The 24,401-nt window shown below is 45.9% G+C and overlaps 2 protein-coding genes across 6 annotated transcripts in view; one reads left to right on the forward strand and one right to left on the reverse strand.

The window, feature by feature from the left end:
* The window catches only part of DNAH1 (dynein axonemal heavy chain 1), a 280,454-nt gene that overhangs the window by 220,523 nt on the left and 35,530 nt on the right, over positions 1–24,401 (forward strand). For both annotated transcript variants that reach the window (XM_053298325.1, XM_053298327.1), the window contains one exon: positions 3,863–4,048. In XM_053298325.1, coding sequence (XP_053154300.1) covers positions 3,863–4,048 — 186 coding nt within the window. The remainder of the gene's footprint in view (positions 1–3,862; positions 4,049–24,401) is intronic.
* On the reverse strand, positions 3,669–23,445 carry LOC128345806 (uncharacterized). Of its 4 annotated transcripts, none has more exons than XM_053298332.1 (5): positions 23,249–23,445; positions 19,414–20,661; positions 7,849–8,291; positions 6,383–6,599; positions 3,669–6,106 (listed from the first exon to the last, which is right to left on the reverse strand). In XM_053298332.1, exons 2-5 carry the CDS (start codon positions 20,641–20,643, stop codon positions 5,891–5,893), a joined length of 2,106 nt encoding a protein of 701 aa, XP_053154307.1. In that variant the 5' UTR covers positions 20,644–20,661; positions 23,249–23,445; the 3' UTR covers positions 3,669–5,890. The 4 variants fall into 4 exon arrangements, with proteins under 4 accessions (XP_053154307.1, XP_053154308.1, XP_053154306.1 ...); XM_053298333.1 differs by lacking the exon at positions 23,249–23,445 and adding an exon at positions 23,080–23,119; XM_053298331.1 differs by lacking the exon at positions 23,249–23,445 and adding an exon at positions 22,950–23,089.

Below are 24,401 nucleotides of genomic sequence, written 5' to 3' on the forward strand. Positions count from 1 at the left end.
AGAACATTCCTCCCCACCACTGTAAAGAAACTGGTGCCATTTGGATGTCCTCACTAAAGTGCTGAAATGGTGTGTGCTGGCTTTGCTTCACCCCCAACCATTTAGCCTCATGGTAAAAGCTGCTTCCCAACACATACAATCATGTTCATGTTATACCTACTTCTGCTTTTAGATGCATTAACTTTGTATAATTATAAACTGGTAAGAGGCAAGCAGCTTCTTGCTCAATAAGCATGCACTTTTTGCCTGGGAGGGGGGGGGCACAAGTGAAGAAGTGTATTAAAATCTAGTTAATGAACCCTTCCCAAAAATAAGCTTGAAAACATTAGGCTGCTCCCACTAGACATTCAGCATGAATTAATAATACATCTCTTTGACTATAGATGTATTTTCTGGGCATCCTAAGGCAAGGGGATTTTCATATCCACTTGAACCTGTCAAGTCAGAGTTGTGAGCAAGTTGAATTCTGCTCTTGCATACCCACTCTAGAGACAGCTGTCAACACACTCTAATGAAATAATAGTGGGCCAGTTCAAATGAACAGCAGCCCCAACAAGTGATCTCATTGCAGCTACAAGAATGCACCCACCTGATGTCACTAAAGGACGTGCTGATGTGTTCTCTGCACACGGTTTAATTGTCTGTGGGGTGATCACCCGAATCTACGCATGCTAGAAAATCCTAACAAGGTTTTGTAGCACATGTAGGGAGGCAATTTGGATGATCACCCCTCACACACAAAGGGTGTGCTGAGAACACATCAGCATGTCCTTTAATGACATCAGGTGGGTGCATTCTTGGCATGTCTACCCATTCAGCATACAGATGAAACTCGGAAAATTAGAATATCATGCAAAAGTCCATTAATTTCAGTAATGCAAATTAAAAGGTGAAACTGATATGAGACAGACGCATTACTTGCAAAGCGAGATAAGTCAAGCCTTAATTTGTTATAATTGTGATGATCATGGCGTACAGCTCATGAAAACCCCAAATCCACAATCTCAGAAAATTAGAATATTACATGGAACCAAGAAGACAAGGATTGAAGAAAAGAACAATATCAGATCTCTGAAAAGTATACAGTATACTGTGCTTGATTGGCCAGCAAACTCGCCTGACCTGACCCCATAGAGAATCTATGGGGCATTGCCAAGAGAAGGATGAGAGACATGAGACCAAACAATGCAGAATTGCTGAAGGCTGCTAATGAAGCATCCTGGTCTCCCATAATACCTCATCAGTGCCACAGGCTGATAGCATCCATGCCACGCCGCATTGAGGCAGTAATTGCTGCAAAAGGGGCCCAAACCAAGTACTGAATACATATGCATGCTTATACTTTTCAGAGGTCCGATATTGTTCTCTTCTTCAATCCTTGTCTTCTTGGTTCCATGTAGTATTCTAATTTTCTGAGATTGTGGATTTGGGTTTTTCATGAGCTGTACGCCATGATCATCACAATTATAACAAATTAAGGCTTGACTTATCTCGCTTTGCATGTAATGTGTCTGTCTCATATATCAGTTTCACCTTTTAATTTGCATTACTGAAATTAATGGACTTTTGCATGATATTCTAATTTTCCGAGTTTCACCTGTATGTGTTCATGTGAACCAGCCCATAGACAGTAACTGGGTACAAAACAGGAATAGAATCCCTCAGTTGTTGCAAATTCACACATTGCATTTTCCCTACAAGAGCAGGGAAGGGCAAGGGGAATTTATGTAGGGGAAAGTTAGTATATGGTTCAATTTGTAGCAGAGTATATGGTTCAATTTGTATATGGTTCAATTATATTAGTTATATTAGTATATGGTTCAATTTGAAGCAACCATGGTTCAATTTGTAACAGAGCAGAAACTGAGGCTCGTTAAGTAATAAACCTTAACTATTAGCAAATCATAAACAGTCCTACTCTAAGTGAAAGATCATCCTAATAGAAAAATAATAGTCTCAAGCGTCTAGTAAGAAATATAAACTGACCAATTAGGCTACAGAACTGATGATTGACACCAGCATTCTAAACACCACCACAGGCCTATACATAGATATACATACATCAGATCAGTGGCAAGAACAAAGACAAAGAGGTCTTTCACATGACTTGGGCAGGGAGAGCGGGCAGGTTGAGGGGGGAAGGCAGGAGCTTCTCTGCCTTCCCCCGCAGATGAGCAGTGACTGGACTGTGCTCTCACTGCACCAAGCACCCACATGAGCAGCAGCATAGCAAATATTGTAGCCAGGAGTAGGAGGACTTCCCCCTCCTGCATCCCAGGGTGCGCTGCACCATCACATTAGGGCAGCCACCACTCTTGGCGCAGCCACTCTTTCCCTCCAAGTCGCTGCTGGAAATGGCGATGGGCCGGGGGAAGCCTTTTGACTCGGCAGCAATCGCCCAAACGATCGCCTATAACCAGAGCTCTGGCTATAGAGTGGTATATAAATGTAAGTGCTACCATAGGTTCGTTTAACTTTGGCAATTAAAATAAATACATATTTTAAAAATAAATAGTAAAAGTCAGGTTAAGCAGGTGGGCAGTGCTGGGATCAGGTTTGATCCCGGTGCTGCACACAAGCAGCCTAGCCCAGCCTGGGCTGCTCTAGCCTTGGATAGGCTGATCGTGAGAACAGCCTCAATGTATCTATTATATTAATTCTCATAGACGTGCCTCTGTGGGGGTGCATCCCGGCAACCCAGCGGATTGGCTGGGCAGCTGTTGGCCACGTAGGGAAGTGGCCGCTTGGGGAGGAAAGGAAAGGAAGAAAAGTGGGCAAACGGAGAGGAGAACTGAATGGACTGGGGCAGAAGGGAGCGGGGAGCTGAGGGGAGAGAAAGTGGCAGAGCCTGCCTGGGCAGAGACAGAGAAATGGCTGGCTGATTCGGAAGATGCTCTCTAGAGGGAGGGCCATCACCGTGCAGGAAGGAGCCAGCTGAATGCTTGGCTGCCCGACACCAGGGACTGGAGGAAGGAGGAGGTGGCAATGGCCAGCAGGGAAAACACAAGCAGGCTAAAAAGCAGAGGCGGGGGCGGGGGGAGCACGAATGAGAGAGAGAAAAAGCGAGAGAAAGGGGGAAACGGAGGAGGGAACAAGCTGGGGCAGAAGGCTTGAGGGGAGGGGACTGGGGCAGAAGGTGGGGGGAGTGTACTGCCACACAGATGCTCTGTGCGGGATCAGCTAGTATACACATAAATCCCAACAAAATGCACACCATTTCTGCAGCCCCCACCCCCAAAGACTACAATTCTCAAGATGCTCTGCATTTTCCCCAGAACTGCAGGGAAAATTTTGTTTAAGTTTCTAGAAGTCATTTAAAAAATGCCACAGAAGCCGCTATTCCCTTGTCGTGCTCAGTTACAAATAAAAATAGAGAGCCAGCTTGTCCCCTGCCTGTGCCTGGTAAGTATATACAGCAGTCAGGGAAGGTAAGGTGGGGAAGAGGGCCAAAGTACTTTGGGAGACATTTATCTGGTTTAACCACATTTGCTTCTATTGGAACCAAACTGGGAGTGTGCTAGTTCAGTCAAAGCTTCAGTGGTTGAATTGGGCTGAATCTCTTCCAAAGCAGATTGACCGCTGATGCTTCACACAGCCCTGTTCCTTACAAATAGGGTTACCCACGGTATGTTATAAGTGGCTTCCCCCCATAGCAATGTAAACTGTAATGTATGTTATGTAAAGTCATTTATTGACAATCTGCAAAAAAAACCCAAAAAACAAAACCCACACACACCACAGAGAGAAAGAGCAAGTTTTTAACTGAACAAAGTCCATTTGGGAACCAGAAATGTCAGGTCTAGATCAAAAACAGGCCCAGGTTGATGTAGAAAAGATGCTAAATATCTTTTATGTGCTACAGGTAGACACAGCTACAGCTGAAGAGACACGAAATGATGTGCAAGCAGAAGAAATGAAAGCTAAAGGGAAAGCTCAGAAAGCTCAGGCTATTGCTGATGATGCCCAAAAAGACCTGGCAGAAGCCCTCCCTGCTCTGGATGCTGCCCTTGGAAGCCTAAGGAACCTCAACAAAAATGACATTACTGAGGTAATTTAATCAAGAAGCGATACCTTTTGGCACTAGCTTGGCCTGACCATCATTCTTCCTGTGTGATTCTCTGCACTTTACAACAGGGAACAACTGTTTTCAGAATAGGTATATACAGTATTTAACAAGCTGTCTTATTTTGGGCTCGTTTTGTAATATCTGGAGAGGGTTTTACAGTGGATTCTTATGGAGATCTTTCATATTCTACCTGCCTACCTTTTGCTGTCATAAGGTGCCATAACATGATGCACTGATGCACACATACATCAATACATGGTGCCCATTCTCTGTACAGTCATCCCTTGCCAACTGTGGCAATCAGTCTCAATCGTGGTTTTAAGTATCCATGACTGGGAAATTGTGTCAGGTCTCACCAGCCACAACCTGAAGATCTGTGGTTTAGTGAGATCTTTTGGTAATTTGGGGTGGGTTTTTTTTCTATTTCTGGGAGTCGGGGTGGGTTTTTTCCTATTTAAACTGTATTTTGCAGTCTTTTGGGACCACAATTCCCCTAACCCCGTTTCCCATTGGTTTTAATGTCCCACCAACCGTGAATTTGCCAGCCGCAAGGTCTTCCCAGAACGGAACCCTCGCACTTGGTGAGAGATGACTGTAATGTGTCACTAGCAATAGCAGCACCAGAAGTCATGTCTTGATGCTTTCAGATGTGTGTGGTTTATTCATGGCATGTCTGTGTACATCGCGAAAATGGAAAAAAAGTGCAACTGCACTGCACAACATGTGTATGAGAAGCAACCTCATCCTTAGCAGTGGGTCAGTTTACTTTTGTGGTAGCCTCTGGCGGCACCACCAGACTTCAGAAAGCATGAGTATAGATTATATACATTGGGTCTCGGCCAATTTCCCTTTCAAATTAATTTCCATTTAGATCCCACTTGAATTACTATGGCCAATTCCCAGCAGGATTCTATAATCCCAGACAAGATAATCCTGTAGTTATAATACTTTTCCAGGAATTTTAAACAATTTAGCATCTTAATAAGCTTGGAAGTCTATCCTTCTTTGCCTGAAAAGCAGATAAAATTAAAGTGCACATAAAGTACATGTATTAATATTATACTATGTCATTTCCAGTCTAAACAATGTATTCTCTAGACATGCTGGTTACATTTTAAGGCATTAATAGACAAGATAGTTACAGAAGTGTGTGTGAGAGAGATTTATATATATAAAAAATAGATGGGGTGGGGGAAAATAGATATTGACTTCCTTGACAACTAGCAAAACATTCTTGGCTTTGCACCCTGCTCCTTTCTATTACAGTTTTTGGAATAATACAGGAAGTTGCAGTTGGAAAACAGGTTGAAAAGACAGACAAAACAATCAACATCTCTTCTTCCAAATATGAACTGTAGTTCATAATCTGCCCACTATAATTGCAGTCACTCCATCCATCCAGCACTGTATCCATCACAAGGCCCAAACTCAGAGGAGAAGTAGGTTTGTGGTTAAGGATCTTTTACCCAGTCGTCATTGTAGAAGAGAGACACAACTGAGCATGGAATTATTTTACAGCATTTCTTTTTCCATGTCCTAGAACTGCTCAGACTCCTTTGTGGTGGCCTTGTTATCTGCCAAACCACCTCTTAGTGCTTTAACTTTTTCTGCTTCAGAACTGCTTCCCCCACCCATCGGTGCTTAGAGGGGTTCATAGCAATATAACCTCTTATGTACTATCAACAGGATCCTCCTTGAGCCTCCTGAAGGAGGCTTTCCTTTCAACCTTGATGAAGACAACTTGTGAGGACTTCAGAGCAAGCAATTAGATTCATTTTCTACTTAACGCCTTTCACTCTTCTCTAGTGATGATTATACCTGCACCTATGAGAAGGCCAGGGCCTGCTTCTCAAGTTCTTGTACCAGCTCCTTCAGCTGGGCTGGGTTGTTGAAGAAGTGCATGTAGAGGCTACGCTCAGCCTTCTGAAAGTGGCTCTGCAGGGATTTGCGTTTGGCCTTCAATTCGCTCAGGGTGTCCATTAGCATTTGGTAGAGTTTGGCTTGCATCATACCAAGTTGCTCCAGAGGTTCAGACAATTCCTGTAAGGAATAAGACAAAACAAATGGTATTCCAAAATGTAGGATAAAAAGCTGAAATACATCTCCCCTTTGTTCAGTCGGAAAATTCACAAGGAGAGGCGTTTACTACTCTCAACAGCTAAGTCATGAGTTTTAAGGATACAACAAACCTTAGTGATGCAGCCAGACCAGGGACTTGTGTGTGACGTGAACTGCTGGCCTGTTCTTGTAGTCTTAGACAGTACACAAAGGCAGCATAATGAAAGAAAGTATTAACAATGGTATGCCTTTGCATACCTGTGCATGAAGCATTAGCTGGTTGGAGTCACCGTACATTATACAATGTAGTCGCTCATTGTCAGACTCCAGTTTAGGAAGCTGAGAGAATGGGGTTGCCAGCTGCACTTGGAGCATCCTCAATTCCTGGCGCAACCGTGAGCCCCGACCTGCCAAAGTTTCATAGGTACGGAAGAGTTGCTTCTCTTGGCCATGCTTATCCAGCATCTCCCATAACCTGAGAGGAAGAGAAGAACAGTAATGAAAAGATAAGGAGACTATCTCCTTGATCATCTCTGTCCTTGTGTGGGTGCAAGAGAGGTAGAATGTAGGAAAATATTCATATACTTCTAAAATATCCATGGGTAATAATTACGTGGCTCTAAGCCCTAGACTACTATCACCTTTCTTGTGGTCCTGTCATTGCGAGGGAATTTAGGCTCATTTAAGGTTTTCTGCTTATAAACTCAAGACTGACTTTGTTTTCCAAAAATATAGGTAGTTGAAGCTATTGATTTGGTTAGCTACCCATTAATCTCTAAATATATATTTAAAAAATGCACAGCATACACAACAACTACTACTACGGATATTTATATACCGCTCTTCAACAAAATTCTCAAAGTGGTTTACATAGAAAAATAAAAAATACTAAATAAGATGGCTCCCTGTCCCCAAAGGGCTCACAATCCAAAAAGAAACATAAGGAGACACCAGCAACAGCCATGGGAGGGATGCTATGCAGGAGCTGGAAGTGCCTAAGGCACTTTCCCCCTCTGCCAGGCTCAGTTGTGCTGCAAAAAAGTCTGGGAGGAAGAATACTTGCAAGAGTTTTGCTTTCTCTAGGAGATTATGGGGTGGGGTGTGTGTGTGTGCCTCCAAACCGGTTTGAAGAACCCACGGTTCTGCCGGTTTGAAGGCAGCAATGGTTTCCCTTTAAGAGCAGGGGGGGAGGGTGCACATACCCCTCCCACTGCATGTCCCCTGCCGGCATCACTTTTTTAAAAAGCCCATTGGGGCAACAGTGTACCTCCCTGCAGCCCCGTTGCCCTTGTCCTCTGGATATGACCAGAAGTCGCCAAAGCACCTGCACGCACCGCCACAGGGGCGCGCACGTCATGCACGCGCACATGCCCATGCTGGTGTGCACAGGCATGTCAGTGGCTTCCGGTTATATCCAGAAGACGAGGGCAATGGGGCAGCAGGGAGGTATACTGCTGCCTCGATGGGCTTTTAGAAAAACTGACGCCAGCAGGGGGAAAGCGGCGGGAGGGGTAAGTGCACCCTCCCCCCGCTCTTCAAGGGAGACTCCCGCTGCCTCACCCCACCACGGTTCTGTGCACATCCCTAGAGGGGGTAGTCAGTAATGTACCATTTTATTTTTCTTTTCTACACAGTCCCAATATCCTCCTAAGGAAGAAACATGTAAATAATAATGACAGAGACATGTGTCACATTTCCCCTGCCTCCATTCCTCTAATCTTTACCGTAGTATGATGAGATCACTGGGGTCTGTTAGAGTTCGTGGACATTGCTTAATGGAGAACCTTGAATCCTCACAGCAAGATTGCCATTCCTGCAATTTAGCCTGGGAGCCATTCAGGATAGTCACCATCTCCTTGAGACTTGTTCCCATCTGGTGCAGATTCTTCTCTTCCAGCATCAGTAAGAGGTTCAACAGATCCAAATGACTCAGCTGACCCAACAGTTGGGCAGCAGCTTCTTCCTGCATGGACTCAACATGCCCCAGTCTGATGGCTTCTAAGTCCAGTTCCCCACATATAACAGGCCAGCGAAGGAGGTGGGCATTGCACTGAAGCAAGAGTACAAGCTGTTGGGTCTTTGCCTGGTCTACCTCACTTTGGAGGATGCACAGCTGTTCCTGGCAGGTGACTACGTGAAGGCGCAGTTCATCTACTGCCTCTTCCATCTGCAGAAGAAAAGGAGATTAAATCCAATATTACAGGCATGTCTGAACTTTGCAAGAAGAGACACAGGTGTTATGTTTTTATGCCAGTGTTGCTGGCAAGTGCATTTTTTTCCCCACCCCAAAAAGACTCCCCGCCATATTCTTACAGGCTTGTGTATAGAGGGCAGGGAAACTTAACCCAAAGGCTGTTATGACAGCAAGCCGATCTCCATGCTTCTGAACCTTTAAACCCAAAGGGGGGAAGTTGCCCCAATAATCAAGAACAATGCAGAACATAATAAAGAATACTGGATTGCTTCAGAGGATCTTTTCAGCCTTGATTCGCCAAGTCTTGACATTCAGTGGTCTATAAACATAAGCGTTCATCCCAGAGCCCCTTATCTATCCATCTATATTTCTCTAAGGCATACCCGTCGCTAATCCCATGTTAGGCAGCTCTTATGAGAGTTCACGAGTGAGCTGCCTGCAGGGGGAGCGGAAAGTGGTGGTGCCGGCAAACAGGCTTGTGGGCGAGGCGGGAAAGATGGCGGGTGGGAGAAAACAGCTGTGCTGCGTGCATGAAGAAAATGGCAGTTATGGTGGTGGGCAGGTGGGGGGAGAACTAGAAGTGCAGATGCTCTGCGCCCAGCCCAGCTAGTTCAATTTAATCCTTAGGATTCCAGGACATTTTGTATCACTGTAATCTTTGGTTACTGCAACCATCAAGAGTCTACAAAGCTGGAAGTAAACATGTACTCAAAAAATTGAGTCTAATGATGCTGTCTTTAGGAAGAAATGTGTGGCAGGAGCATTCCTGTGCTCTGGAGCCAGATATTGGTTCTGTTTCACTCCTGGATTTAGGGGGATGATGTGCTCTTAGCAAGGGGTTTCTTTTTTTACCCAGTCATAATTGCCCCCAATATTTGGCACCACATGCAGATACTTGGGATGAGTGCTGCCACAGCAGGAAGCTGCATGTGATGGCAGAGAGCAGGTAAGGACCTGCTCTTCTCTTATTTAAAGATCCTGCTCACCACTCCCCTCAGCGCCGAACAGGTTCAGATCTTGACCAGTGCACAAACCTTGGTTAGTGTGCATCCCTACTTGTTGGGTGGGCAGAAACCCTTGGGAGCAGGCGTCCTTCAGATATTTAGGGTCCAAGCTGTTAAAGACTTTAAAGGTAATAACCAGCACCTTGAATTGGATCCAGAGTCTCTTTCAAAATAGGCTCCAGGAGGAGTTCCAGATAGAACCCTAGCCACTGCATTCTAGGGGTGTGTGCGGACCATTTTCCACAGTTCAATTAGAATTTGGACAGAATTTGAACTGGACCACAGGGTTTGTGAACCAGTTCAGTTGGGACCAACTAACCGATTCAAGTGGTTCACCCATGGGGAACTCAAACCACCCCATTGTTCCCCATGGGTAGCCCCTGGGGACACCAAAGTGAGTTGGGTGGTAGGGCATGAGGGGTGCTATCTACCACCCAACCTGCAAAACAATTGGGCAATCAGACAATTTTTAATCAATTTTATCTGGGTCAGTAGGTCATAATCATGCTATTTATGCTATTGTTAACCGCCCAGAGACGAAAGTTTGGGGCAGTGTACAAATTTGATAAATAAATAAAATGATCATCATCACTGGCATAAGTTTTGCTCTCTCTCACGCATAATTCTGACTCCTTACTTAGCATTGCAGCTGCCACAGCATATAACCACTAAGCTCAACCAGAGCAACTTTTTGCCACATTTTGAAAGAGTAGTGCACCTTGCAAATGCAGAATCATATTGCAGAGCAGTGAGTGAAGCACGAGGCCAGACATGGAGCTCATAGCATTCACCAAGAAATATCACAGACACAGAGGGAGCTGCCACCATCCATTTCTTGCCACAACAACACTATAACACAAAGTTAACCATAACTCAAGGAAGGAAGACACCTAAGTTCTGCCTTTGTCCTTCTGAAATCCAGATAGTCATAGCAGCAGTAGCACAGCAAGCATATTATAATCAGTGCTGAGAAAAGAAAACCACAAACTTCCTTGAGAAGAACTCTTCTTTCTTCTCTTCATGTCTGGATAATAAGCCATGGCCTCAGATTGGCTGGGCCCCAGCTGACAACCTGCCTGGCTGACACATGTCAGGGTACCAGTCCACTACCTCCTCATGGGCCATGGTTGGGGGTGCATGCATGTCTGTGCTGCTTGGGGAAAAAGTTAACAGTAACACATCATGGCCGTACTCCATCACGGCCTCCGATTGGTGCTGGGCCTCAGGGCACCAGTCCATCACCATCCCAGGCCATAGCAGTGAGGTGCATGTTTGTCTGCATGTGTCAGCAGCATTAATGGGCAGACTATGATACATCTGGTTTGGGGACTGGCCAGGATGGGGAGAGCTGCCAGCATTGTTGCAATAGGTGGGGGTGACCATGAGTCACTCACTCTCCATGTTGAGCTCAGGACAACTCAGCAGGGAGAGGTTGGCCTTCAGGAAGACCAGCTGCTCCACCAAGCCAGGATCCAGTTTTTTATTTATTTAGTTTATTGTTAGGTTTATATACTGCCTTTCATTAAAAACAGTCACAAGGCAGTTTACAAAAGTTAAAGCACATAATAAAAATGAATTAAAAGTATTTAGTTAAAAATATAAAAACAATCTGATATTAAAATATACAATATACAAATACAAAAAATTATACATGGATAAAAACATGCAGAAGCAGCAATAAAACAATCATGTAAAGGCCTGAATAAAAAGCTAAGATGTAACCAGCTTTCTAAAAACCAGCCAGCGTGGTGTAGTGGTTAGAGTGCTAGACTAGGACCGGGGAGACCTGAGTTCAAATCCCCATTCAGCCACAAAACTAGCGGGGTGACTCTGGGCCAGTCACTTCTCTCTTAGCCTAACCTACTTCATAGGGTTGTTGTGAAAGAGAAACTCAAGTATGTAGTACACCGCTCTGGGCCCCTTGGAGGAAGAGCGGGATATAAATGTAAAAAATAAAATAAAATAAATAAAAACTGTGACGGAGTCTGAGGAGCGAATGGCCACTGGGAGAGCATTCCAAGTTGTGAGTGATAGGATGTCACCACATCCCCAGCCATGGAAAACACCCTCTTGCTCTGGACACTGGTTGGTGGGCATAAGAGGAACAGTCCAGCAACTGCCGCCAAGTCCAGCCAGACTTGGTGATGCATTGCCCAAAACTAGGTCAGTTCCAGCTCCAGTTGTGCGACAGCCTTCTGCAGGTACTGCCGAACAGACTGCTCAACAATGCCAAAGGCCCAGCGCGCTCCTCCCATACCCCTAGCAAGGTGCCAGGGCACCCCCATTTGAACCATTGGGTGGAATGCCCAGGCAGAACTGCCGACTGCATTGGTGCTGCCAGCAACACCATGCTGCTGGCCCGGGAAGCAGTGGCGATGCTGCTGCTGGGGGTGGAGTGCACACTAGAAGTAGGCGCTCCAGCACCCTCCTCCTGGTTCAGACCCAGCCTCCTCTCCTTGTCCTGCCTGACCCCTTGAACCAGGAGGTCCCTCCACCTGACCAGCTCGTTGGGGTGACAGCTCATCAATGGGGTGACCCTTCATCACTGGGTCACATAGGCAGGCCCAAACGAGCTCTGCTGATTGACCCAAGATGTTGCTGAGTCGCTCCACCACTCCAGTCCTCAGCAGACCTGCCAGGGCACGTTTCCCCAGTGGTCAGTGAGGTCTGGAGGTCACCCATTGTCTTCTCCAAGTCCAGGAGAAGAGCAATGGGCAAAGCCTAGCGCAGTGTTGCTGTCTCAGCACACAAGCCGTGTGTAGCAACAAGGTACAGCTAGAGTGTCAAGACAACCTCGGAAATTAACTTTGGATAGGTTGCACACTCCCAAGTCACACCTCCTTGCCAGGTCACAGATGGCTGCCTCTTGCTTCTGCAGGCAGAAAGGTGGAGTTCCACCAGGTCGGAACATCCTGAGGGATCAGGTATTCAAGTAAGTGGAGCTCAGGCTGCCTCTCCCTGAGGATCCACCATCTATCCTTTTCGTTCCGGTGGAAGTGGGCTGCTATCTTGCGGCACCGCTCCACAAGAGCAGCTGTGGCAGCAGCAGGGCCTTCAGAGGAAAGGCCTTGCCATCACCTAGCCTTAGCCTCCTTAAGGCCAAGCACATCAGGCATCACTGAGTGCAGAGTGTGTGCTATACAACGGATTGACATAAACTGAGGCTGATGGGCTGTCCTCAACATGTTGGCACCATTGCTGGTGACCAAGAACCCTCAGTGAAGGTTTGGCTGCCTGGGCAGCCATCCCTCCACCTGGCATTCGATGGCCACTGACAGCTCATCTGCCGTGTGATCAACATCCAGCAGCTCTACATGCAACACAGCCCACCTAGGCTTTGCAGTATGGGAGGGGCTGGCCATGCCACCAGCAGAAGATGTCCCCTCACTCTCCTGCCCCCACCAGTGCGTCATGAGGGACAGAAAAGCAGCAGGCATCCCACTACAGCTGGTCCACAGATCCGTAGTGAAGTGCATGCTGGTGTCAGACCCTGCTGTGTCCAGCAGCCCTGACACGGCCTCTCTGCACACCTGATACAGGGAGGAAACCACCCGCCTGCTGAAGGTGGTGCATAAGGGAATCTTGTAGTCAGGAGCAAGCAGTCACCACCACCTGGAATGGCTGGTTGTCCAGAGCAATCATCTCTCCAATGTTCCGGGTTACGAGACGAGACTCTGGCCAATCAGACCTTTTGCCCACCAGCTGCACCACTGGCAACATCCCCTGCTTGAGAGCAGAAGCATGTGCTTTGCCACTGCTAGTAAATTATTATATTATGATTTCTTATTTAATTTATATACCACCTGACTTCGAAGGCTCTAGGTGGTTCACAATACAATAAAAACACAATAAAACAAACTATTAAAACCACAATGAGTGAACACAATTTAAAACATTCAAATGTTACTAAAGGCGAGGTTAAAAAATGTGTCTTAAGGGCTCTTTTAAAATCTGACAAAAGATTTTAAGCCACGGAGATCTATAGGGAGTGCATTCCACAGCCCAGGAGTGACATAGAGGTCTGCTCCCAAGTTGCCACAAGATGAACTGGCAGCATCCGGAGATGGACGGACATGTCTCAATGACCTTAATGTGTGGTGGGGATCATGCAGATGGTGGCACTTTCCCAGGTAACCCAGTCCTAAGCCATTTAGGGCTTTAAAAGGCAAGAACATAAGAACAGCCCTGCTGAATCAAGCCCAAGACTCATCTAGTCCAGCATCCTATTTCACACAGTGGCCCGCCAGATGCCACTGGAAGCCTACAGGCAGGAGTTGAGGACATGCCCTCCCTCCTGCTGTTACTCCCCCGCAACTAGTACTCAGAGACATCCTGCCGCTGAGGCTGGAGGTGGCCTATAGCCTTCTGACTAGTAGCTGTTGATAGACCTCTCCTCCATGAAGTTATCCAAACCCCTTTTAAAGCCTTCCAGGTTGTTGGCTGTCACCACATCTTGCGGCAGAGAATTCCACAAGTTGATTATGCATTGTTTGAAAATATACTTCTGTTTGATGGTCCTAAATGTCCTGGCAATCAGTTTCATGAGATGACCCCTGGTTTTAGTGTTATGTGAGAGGAAGAAGAATTTCTCTCTATCCACTTTCTCCACACCATACATGATTTTATAGACCTCTATCATGTCTCCCTGCACTGTCTTTTTTCGGAACTAAAAAGCCCCATTCTCCTCATTTGGGCAGGCCTTCTAATTTCGGAAGGAAGAGTTCTTCCCTTTTATGGCTTTCTTGACGGTACTTGTTAGCCATACTGGTATCCTCCTGGACTTAGTGGTACCTTTCCTCCTTTTGGGTATACAATCTAACTGGGCTTCTAATATTGTGGTTTTGAGTAAACTCCATGCATTCTGGAGCGGTGTCTCTCCTGATTTTCTCTTTCCACTTTCTTTTCACCATACTCCTCATTTTGGAGAAGTTTCCTCTTCTGAAATTCAAAATGTCTTTGTTAGACTTCTTTGGTGATTCTCTTCCCACATGTATGCTGAATTTGATCGCACTATGATCACTGTTTCCTAAAAGGTTGATGACACTGACCTCTCGCACCAGGTCCTGGGTGCTACTCAGGATTAAGTCCAAGGTTGCCTTCTCTCTGGTTGCTTCCAAGATCAACTGTTCTAGGGCACAGTCATTCAGCGAATCTAGAAATTTGACCTCTTTGTCATTACCTGACTGTTAATTTACCCAGACTATATGTGGGTAATTGAAGTCAGTCATTATTACTGCTCTGCTTCTCTTTGAAGCCTCACTGATTTCCTCCTGCAACTCCCAGTCACTGTCAGTGTTTTGATCAGGAGGGCGATAGCACATCCCCAGTAGCACATTTCTGTTCAGGCCTTATATTGTCACCCACAGGGTTTCTGTGGAGGACTCCGGTCCACCTAGGTTTTCTACCTTGTTAGATTCTATCCCTTCTTTAACTTACAGTGCTACTCCACCTCCAAGGCGCCCCTCCCTGTCCTTCCTATAGAGTTTATATGCAGGGATAACAGTGTCCCACTGGTTCTCACTGTTCCACCATTTTTCTGTTTTGCCCACTATATCTATTTCTGTGTTCGCAACCAAGTAATAACCAGCACTTTGTATTTTGCCTGGAAACCTATTGGCACCCAATGCAATTGTTTTAAAACAGGCATAATGTGGTCTCTCCAAGACACCCCAGAGACCAATCTAGCCACTGCATTTTGGATCAACTGAAGTTTCTGAACCACATACAAAGGCAGCCCCACATAGAGCACATTTCAGTAGACAAGCCTAGAGCTTACCAGACAGTGCGCCACCGTTCTGAGATCTTTCTCTTCAAGGAACAGACACAGCTGTTGAATCAAACGAAGTTGATAGAAAACGCTCCTGGCCATAGCCTTAGCCGAAGATATCAGAGTGAGGCCTGGGTCCAGAAGCTCTCTCAAGCTATGTACCTGTTCCTTTGGGGGGAGTGCAGCCCTGTCCAGAACAGGAAGATCTATCACATCCCTCAAATTATTATTCCTTACCATGAGTACCTCCATCTTGTTTGGATTCAGTTTCAATTTATAATCCCTCATCCAGTCCATTATTGCCTATAGGCAGGCATTTGGGGGGGTTATGCTATTACCCGATGATGTTGTCATCAAGAAATAGATTTGAGTGTCATCAGCATATTGATAACACTCTGCTGCAAATTTCCTGCTGATCCCACTCAGCAGTTTCATGTAGATGTTTAAAAAGCATTGGAGATAGGATGGAGCCTCTAGGAAGAGTATATGCATGCTTGCATACAGAAGGCTCCTAGTTTCCTCCCTGGAAGCATTTTCAAGATAGGGCTGGGCTAGTTGAGGGCATACCAGGCCTAGCACTGCCAGCAGGAGCAAGGACCCCCGGGTGATGTGGTTGCAGGTGCCTCAGCATCACCAATGTCCTAAGATGCTTAGTGTGGTGCAGGCAGCATGTGTAGGGTAACCAGGGCAGAGCACACAGTGGTCCCACATCATGCTGCCAGCAGAGCCGGCGACCTGGCCTTGTTTCAGTGGTGTTGGTCCTATTGCGGCTGCTGGTTCCTCGTGCTCCTGGGGGCGCCCACTACCACCACCCTTGGTCTGTGGCTGAGAAGGTCCAGGAAGCTCAATGTCTTCCTCCCAATTCTCCTAAGTCTCAGATGGGGAAGGGGTTGCACTGATAAGGGGGATTGGGGAGGGAGATGGAGAGAGTGGCCTGGCTGGGCTAGCAGCCGACAACACCGCCTCCTCCACTGCCAGGTCGGGAAAAGCTTCTTCCCTGACAAGGGAGCCCTCCGCCCACCCACCCACACACACACACACTTCTACCTCAGCCACCACAGGCGGCTGCACTGCAGACGCAGTCAGCACCGCTGGGTAGGTGAACATGCATGCAATGAAATCTATTGGGTTGTCAACTTGGGGAGTAGGCCCCTCTCACCACCCACCACCACCATGGCCAGCAGCAGCATCCCTCCCTCTGCCTGCCACTCTGCTCCTAGCTCTGCTTCCCACCCTCCCAGACATCTTGGGTGTTTTAAATTAAAGCCCTATCTCTGTTGAGGGGGAAGCATCCTTAGGGGGTGTGGGGCTGGTGGTCATCTAACATGCTGTCTGTGCCACACATATTGCTAGCTATAGCACTGTAGTGTACACACAGAAGCTAGAAAAATCAAATCCCTCCAAATAAAGAAGGTGGCTTTATTTAGAGGGGTGGCTTGCGGGGGGAACAACAATGGGGTATGTTGAAGGAAGGGAGGGAGGGAAAGGGCATTACTGCTGCCCTACACAGTCCTAGTTCCTACCTACACAAATCCCTTCACCTAAATTAGGTCCTATTTAAAAGAAAGAGCTCTAACCTAACCAGGAGGGGTTGCGGGGTGGGGGTCTCACCAATCCAACATCTTCTTTTGGCATCTTCAGCTGGAGTCTTTCTGACCAGGAGCTCCAAGCAATCAGGTTGAGCACACACTGGCACTCAACATCCGGTGGGAGGGCAGATGGGGTCTGCCAGGTAGGCCACCCACCCTCTCAAAAATCAGAAAACAGAAAAGGTTGGGGAGGGGGGCACACCAGCAGAAGAAAAGAAAAAATCACAGCAACCAGTTAAAGTCCCTGGGGTGCTGGTAGCTTAGGGAATCAAAAAGTAGTTGGTACGCTAAAAATAAAAATGAGAGACCGATAAGTCAAGGCGCTCTCTCGCTCTTCCCCCCCCCCCCCCCCGCTTCAGTCTCCAGCAGCAGGCCCAGCAAAAAAGCAGTGTCTGCTGCAATGCAGAATGATTCAGCTGGCCAGCACCTCCTTCCTCTTCCTCCAGATCCAGAGGCAGAATGAAGCTAGGCAGGCAGTGTCTGCCTGGGCTTTAAATACAGTTGAAACTTTGAAACTCCCTCCTTTTTACTCCCAACTCCCTTATTCATCCTGCCCCCCATCCAGTGGGGACAGAGTTGCCCTGAAAACACTTGATTTTGAATAACAAGCCAACCAGGAGAAAGGAGATTGCAAGCCAATTGAAAAGCAGTGGCAGAAAACCAATCAGCAAGACAAAACAGACCACAGCCCTCAAAAATAGCGTCTGCCATGCCACTCAAACCTGCTTGCTTCAATCTGGGTTTGATTCAGTTCGATTGTGGACCAGGCACCTCTCCTAAAGGCCGGTCTGGTTCATGCTGGACCAGTTCACTTGTGCACACCCATACTTCATTCTGCACCAGCTGAAGTTTCAGAATATTTTATTTAATAAATTTGCATACCACCCACTATTGAAGTTTATAGCATAAAACAAACCAAGAACAAAATAAACCAAGAATTTAACAGGTAAAACATATAAACACCAGATTAAAATATCCATAAAAACACGAACTAACTAAAAAGCTTGGCTGAAGAATTGTGTCTTTAGTTGTTTCCTAAAAGCCAACAGGGATGGAGCCGCTCTAATCTCAGCAGGAAGTGCATTCCACAGTTTTGGGACAACTACAGAGAAGGCTCTCCTTTGAGTCGCCACCAGACAAGCTGGCGGCACCCTCAGACGAACGTCCCCTGAAGATCTGAATAGACGGCAGGGTTCATAACGAAGAAAGTGTTCTCTACTCAGGGCCCAAACCATTAAGGGCTTTATAGGTAATAACCAGCATTGTGTATTTTGCCTGGAAACCTACTGCTAGCCAGTGTAGATCAGAGTAATATGGTATCTACAGGATGTCCCAGAGACCAATCTGGCAGCAACATTATGCACCAAGTGCAGCTTCCAGACTATGTACAAAGACAGCCCCACGTAGAGTGTATTGCAGTAGTCAAGCCTGGAGGTTACCAGCATGTACACCACTGTCTTAAGGTCATTCTTCAAGGGTAACCCCACGTAAAGTGCATAGCAGTAATCCAGCCATGGTATGACTATGGCATAGGTTACCATGGCCAGATCTGCCTTCTCAGGAAAGGGAGAAATTGCTGGCACACTAGCCGAAGCTGTGCAAAGGCACCCCTAGCCACCGTCTCCACCTGAGCATCCAAAAGCAGAGCCAGTTCCAGCAACACCCCCAAGCGACGCACTTGCTCTTTCAAAGGGAGTGCAACCCCATCCAGAGCTGGTTGAATCCCCACATCCCAGCTGGCTTTCCTACTGACCACCTCCGGCTGGAATATTCCAACTGCCATCAGTCCATCTGCCTGTGAGAAGAATGGTGTGTCAGGAGCACCCCGACACGGTTTTCCTCTTTCCCCACATTTTGATCTGGGAGTGGGTACTGTTTGCCCAATGCCAGCTCTAGAGGGACAGCATTTCCTCAGTGTTAGCAGCAAGGGATGCGCGAGTTTGTTGACGACTTCTTGGGTGGAGCCTATCCTTAGTGTGACTAAAACCAGCTTATTCAAGTGTGTTTGTAAACAACCGTGAGGGCTTACTTGCTGGAAAGATGAGATATAAATCTATTAAACAAATAAATATACTCCCTTTAGAAAGGCACTCAGCCCCATATACATGTTATGGATTGACAAGTGACTAAATACTTTTTTGTTGTTGTCTCCATTCTATTAAACCAGCTCTATGATGGGAACACTTAATATGCATGAATCACACACCTTACAAACTGAAGTGAAGAACTATACATTACTTTTTCTTGTTTCCTCTCCTCCCCTGGTTTGATGTTGCTCTTCCTCCCTCTTTTGGCCAGCAAGGGATTTCTTCCTCTCTTTTAGGGGGCAGGTCTAAGCTACCCCTAGATCATTTCCTTTTTCCCACCACCCCACTCCCTACCACTCACATTTCATGCCATTGCCTGCCTTTCCAGCTCTAGCCTACGTAGATCTCTGCTTCCACACAATTATAGGGAGTGTAGTCTACAGTGACTGGCTGTTGGGGAGGGAATCTCTGACAGGTACAGAACCAATTTCTTTGACAAGAAGAGTATTTATTGTTTAGTCTTCTAGCATTCAGTGCAGGTGGGAAAAGGACGGCAAAACTGCTGCTTGCCTGGAAACAACCGCCAAGTCACTAGAAGAGTCAAGTGACAGGCAACAACACCAAAAGAAAAACAGATCACAGAAGGCATTTTTTGTCTCAGGGAGATGAGTGTTTTCTATTGCTGCTTAGTGAAGCCTAGTGACCTACCTTATTCTCCTTTGCAGCCTTCAAGGCCTTCCCTGTCCATTGCAAGGCAGACAAAATCCCCCTAATTCCTGCAGAGGTCATGATTAGTGATTTCTGACTGCATACATAAGCAAACTCCATGCGCCCCAGTTCTTCTTGGTAGCTGCCCAGGTTGTTGTCTTTAGGATTCTCCATGTGGACCATTTCTGCCTGTGTCTTCAGCCTTGCTTGACAGCCATCCTCTACTGCCAATGCCTCTGCTGTGCACTCCTCCATTTTGGGATGGCCCATTTCTTTGACTTTAGGTATAAGCTCTGGCTCATCCGTACTGCCCAGCTGCCCCTGATGGACTCCATGGCTCTTCAGTGCTCTTGTGGTTATTTTCTGATCTTCAGACCTGTTACCACAAAATATACCCCTGTTTTCTGGCAGCTCTTTCCAAGGTAGCCTTACTATCATCTCTGTACTCAGCTGCTCTTGAGAGCCTCCCCAGCCCTTCTTTGCTAGAATTGCTCTCTCAGCCTCCGTATGATTGACAGCATCTGGCAGGGTCTTTGGGAAGAATCCCAGTAATGCCTTTGTGACTTTTTCTTCCAACTCTAGGTAACATCCCAGACCTGCTCTTGCCAGCAATACATCCAGACGCTCATGTCTAGGTTCCTTATGCCACTTTACCAGCTCCTTTGTTATCTTACAGGCCTGGCTGAGAATATTATTACTCTGAATGTTCTCTAGGTCCAGTTGTAGGTGAGCTTTCTTCAACATGCTGCTTGCTTTCTCGGTCTTCTCTGCCAAATGGCAGAGCTCCTGCTTCAAGCTGGCCACACAAATCTGAAGCTTGTTGCGCCGCTTTATCCGACCGGCACACTGGCTCTTCAGCATCTGCTTCTCTCGCTCCATGGTTTCAAGGGGCAAGGCTTCATTGTCCTGCAGCACACTGTTTAGGTGATGGGACTGGCGGCAGATCTTCAGCGCCTGCTCCAATGCTTCATCTTCCAGAACAGGCTTCTCAGAAGAAAGCAGCTCCTCATAGGCCTCCACTTCTGTAGGGCTCAAGACATTCTCCTCCCCAACTGTGTTGCAGAACCAGTCTAGAAACTGCTCCATCCGAGGACAGTCAAACAACCAGTCAAAATCCTTCTCATGAAGATCACTGGCTTTGGGGTAAACAATTTTCAGGATCTCCACAAACTCAGCTCCTCTATTGACTGTGTCCAGTAAGAAAGCCTTGGAGCGTCTCCGGGTGAACATGTTCTACTGGTTCTAACACTGTGGAAAGCAGGCAAAACTTGTTTATTGTAAGCATTACAAGTGTGCATATTCTATCCATTATTGTGTTGCTGTGCAAATATGAAAGTTATCTAGAGAATCCCAGCCTTCACTTTCTTAAGTCTTGTCTATGTGTTTTAAAGCAGTTTCTAAACCATGAAGGCAATATTTGGTTAAATCTCAGGATCTAGAAGAATGTGAAGTGGGATTTCTTCCAATGGTCAAGGGAGTGGAGCTTCAAAGCTCTACACAGATCCCTCCCATAGATCCTATTCTACTCTCATACATGTCCTTTTCCATTCCTCTACCCATGCCCTAAACTTTGAAGTTCCTTAAAAACCTAGATTTTAGAAACAGAATGTATTATGCAAAATTGGACTACTTGTCATAGCTCATTTTGATCACAATTTGATATACTTGGGTACAGAAAGTATTTGTGCCGTCAGATCAGTGTTGACTCCTGGCAACCACAGAGCCATGTGGTTTTCTTGGTAGAATTGCCATCTCCCATGCAGTATGAGATGCCTTTCAGCACCTTCCTATATCACTGCTGCCCAATATAGGAATTTCCCATATTCTGGAAAACACACCAGTGGGGATTCGAACCAACAGCCTCCTGCTCTCTAGGCAGGTTGCTTCCCCGCTGCGCCATTAGGTGGCTCACAGAATGTAGTTAGGCTTGGTTATTTGTATCACTTCCCAAGTATATTGCTGTCCTTCACAAGTGTTACATATAAGCAAATCTACGGGCTTTTCCAGACCGTGTTAGACTGTGCTTTTTAAAGCTTTCACAGTGTTTTCTATTCTTACCCATTCTGACCTAAAGTCCATGTGCTTCCTGGATACTTCTGTGATCAACTGGAGCTTTTAATCTTTTTTCCTAGCGCATCTCAGTGCTCTGTTTACATGGACTTCCACTATATTCACTGCTCCACCTGCTGTCCAGCACATGCAAATCAATAACTTTTGCTGATGACTTTCAAGTAGTAAGCAAAAGTTACAGGTTCACAAGGAGCCGCACAGTGATTATAGCAAAAAGAACACCCTCAGCATGTAAACAGAGCGCACTAGGAAAGAGGACGAGAAAGTACAAGACACCATGGAAGTATTTGGGAAGCATATGGATTTTGCATCAGACTGGGTAAGAAAATACTGTGGAAGCTTTAAAAAGCATGTAGTATAATGCGGCCTGAAAAAGCTATCAGTGTGTCAGTTCTGTAGCCAACAGTAGGCAGCTGTTTCACCATCTATAGTTAGCCTGGAGCAATATAATAAACTACATACGACTCAGTTTGCATTTTTGTAATATGATTCATAAGCCACATATATTAAAGATGGATAATAGAAATATGGAGAAACACGAAGGTGTGTTCCAGTCTCTTTTTTAGGCACACTTTGCCACTCCATATTGAAATTTGCCTCTGCAACCATGAGAGTTCGGAGTACTTTCTCTTTTTATGCAGAGAAATTGGGATTCTCAGGAACTTGATATAAATCTGCATAGCTTACATCAGGAAGTGATGCAATAGGACCCCGTGTTTTCTGTCTGCATGCTATATTTCTATTAAGATTGCTGGGTAGAGGGGTGGCTGGAGATTGATGAGAAAAACCAGCCAACTAGCCTGGCTTACAGTGTTCTTATGCCTTTCACCATTTGATCTGCATATATCAGCAAGTGGAGCATTTCACAGCATCGATATAAAACATTGCCACCTACTAATTCCTAATAGCAAGCTGATTTTTAAAGCTACTTCTGCCTGAAAATTTGGTAACCCTGGTATTGAATCCAGCCTTGTGCTCCTGTATTAAGACTAGAACCCAGTTAATCTCTCTCCCTGTTTCTATCCCATCCCTTCTACCTACCACAGAGCATTGTATTCTGCTATGCAGTCAACAACTGCCTTCTGTTTTAGAGCATCACAGCTTATCCTAGTTATACAATTTCAAATTAACATGTGGCATTGTGTATCATTCAGGCAGCTCCCGTATGCTCATCTTCTTCAAAGCTACAGCCTTAAACTTGCTAGGAAATAATTCCCATTTAATTGCAAGCCAACATGTTTAAGACTGGGCTAACATCTCAGATACTTACCATAACTTTCAAATTGCAGTGCTGGGGGGTTATAAATTCCTACCTAAATAGACTTTGGCAAGGATCAAGCCTTCTAATACGAAGCAATGGCAGAGCTGTTGTGTGTCTGTTCTGGGGAGTTTGCTGTCCTGAAATAAGAGTCCCTTAAATTCTATGGGATCAACTATAGTATTATGAAATAAGAGCAAAAGCAAACCTTTCATCTGGTTTGGCTGTTCCTACTTGGGTCAATAAGCACAGCTCAGATTTAGCTTGGTACTCACAGGGAGGAACAAAATAAGCAAGCAAAGATATACTACTAATCTGCTTCAGGATCCAGTCATTACCTAATCAGAGTTGACTTATCACTGAATAAGCAGAGTTTCAGCACCTAAAATCACATCCCTTCTCCATGAATATATACTTGCCCAGCTATTGGCAAATATTTTGGCACATCAATCTTTATTAGCATCAGGTGATTTTATCCAGTTAATGCTGTAGTCCTAATGCATTTACCTGGAAGTAAACCTCAGTGAACACAGTAGGAGTTCAGAGTCCATGAGATTATCCTTCTCAAAAAAGCAACTGTCATCTAAATAAGAGTGAGTTCACAGTGAGTTCACACATGAGTGTTCCTCACCCATCCAAGAGCAAAGCTGCTGGGCAATAGATAACTTTCAAATATGAGACAACCATCAATAATGAAGCACTAGACACAGAACTTTCCTATCACCTCAAATGCAGTAGGTTACATTACACATGCAGCTTCCAATCTTCATCCAGTGATGAGATGGCAAATAAGGAAAGGGCATCTTTGCCTTTAAATGGATGTGTAGGAGAAGGAAATCTGGCAATTGCTGCTTTTTGTGCGAGGGGGAGAGAGAAAAAACTTCACCTCCTCAAATTCCTCCTTCTTAGTAACTGTCAAAGATATACAAGAGCCCTGTCTGCCTTTGCCTCTGGCCACCAGATAAATGGTGATTATACCACATCATGTATAAGCAGACAGCATTTCAGACCTGAAGAGGCAGCTGCATTCAGAACAGCAGCTACTATCCTCCTGAAAAACAGAGGCTTACGCCTTTATAGTCAGGTAGACACCAGGAGGCTCTGTTAAGATCAGGGCTGAACAACTCAAATGCGCTGGTGGGCCGGAATCATCAACCAAGGATAGCGGCCAGAGAATAGGTCCTGCCCCTGCTCCATCAGTGGGGGCCCTAGAGTGCATGCCAGCTGCAAATAATTGCCAAGCCCTCTCCCTAAACTGTTGTTGCTTTCAGGCTGCATTGCTAGGCATGCTTACATGGGAGTAAGCCTCACTGGGCACATTTCTGTGCATGGAGCATATTTCTGAGAAAGCATGCACAGGATGGCACTATAAGGCAGTTTAAGGCATGCTTACATGGGAGTAAGCCTCACTGGGCACATTTCTGTGCATGGAGCATATTTCTGAGCATATTTCTGAGAAAGCATGTACAGGATGGCACTATAAGGCAGTTTCCAGCTCCTGTGTTGCTGCAGGATACTTGGGGGCCAGTAAAATAGTCACTGCGGGCCAAATCCGGGCCCCGGGCCTTATGTTGTGCAGCCCTGGTTTAGATGCACACTTAAACTCCTTTTATTATGCAAATTGACCTAATCTAGAAAAGGCCTTCATATGAGTAGTTCC

The sequence above is a fragment of the Hemicordylus capensis genome, chromosome 2 (assembly GCF_027244095.1).
Source record: "Hemicordylus capensis ecotype Gifberg chromosome 2, rHemCap1.1.pri, whole genome shotgun sequence".
Lineage (NCBI taxonomy): Eukaryota > Metazoa > Chordata > Lepidosauria > Squamata > Cordylidae > Hemicordylus > Hemicordylus capensis.

What these genes read in the sequence shown, in the direction of transcription:
- LOC128345806 (XM_053298332.1), bottom strand. Translation starts at nt 20,643, where the DNA reads ATGTTCACCCGGAGACGCTCCAAGGCTTTCTTACTGGACACAGTCAAT. An exon ending in AGGCTGCAAAGGAGAATAAG is followed by an intron (nt 8,292 to 19,413) that starts GTAGGTCACTAG and finishes TTTCTTCTGCAG; the next exon opens with ATGGAAGAGGCAGTAGATGA. An exon ending in AGTGATCTCATCATACTACG is followed by an intron (nt 6,600 to 7,848) that starts GTAAAGATTAGA and finishes TCTTCCTCTCAG; the next exon opens with GTTATGGGAGATGCTGGATA.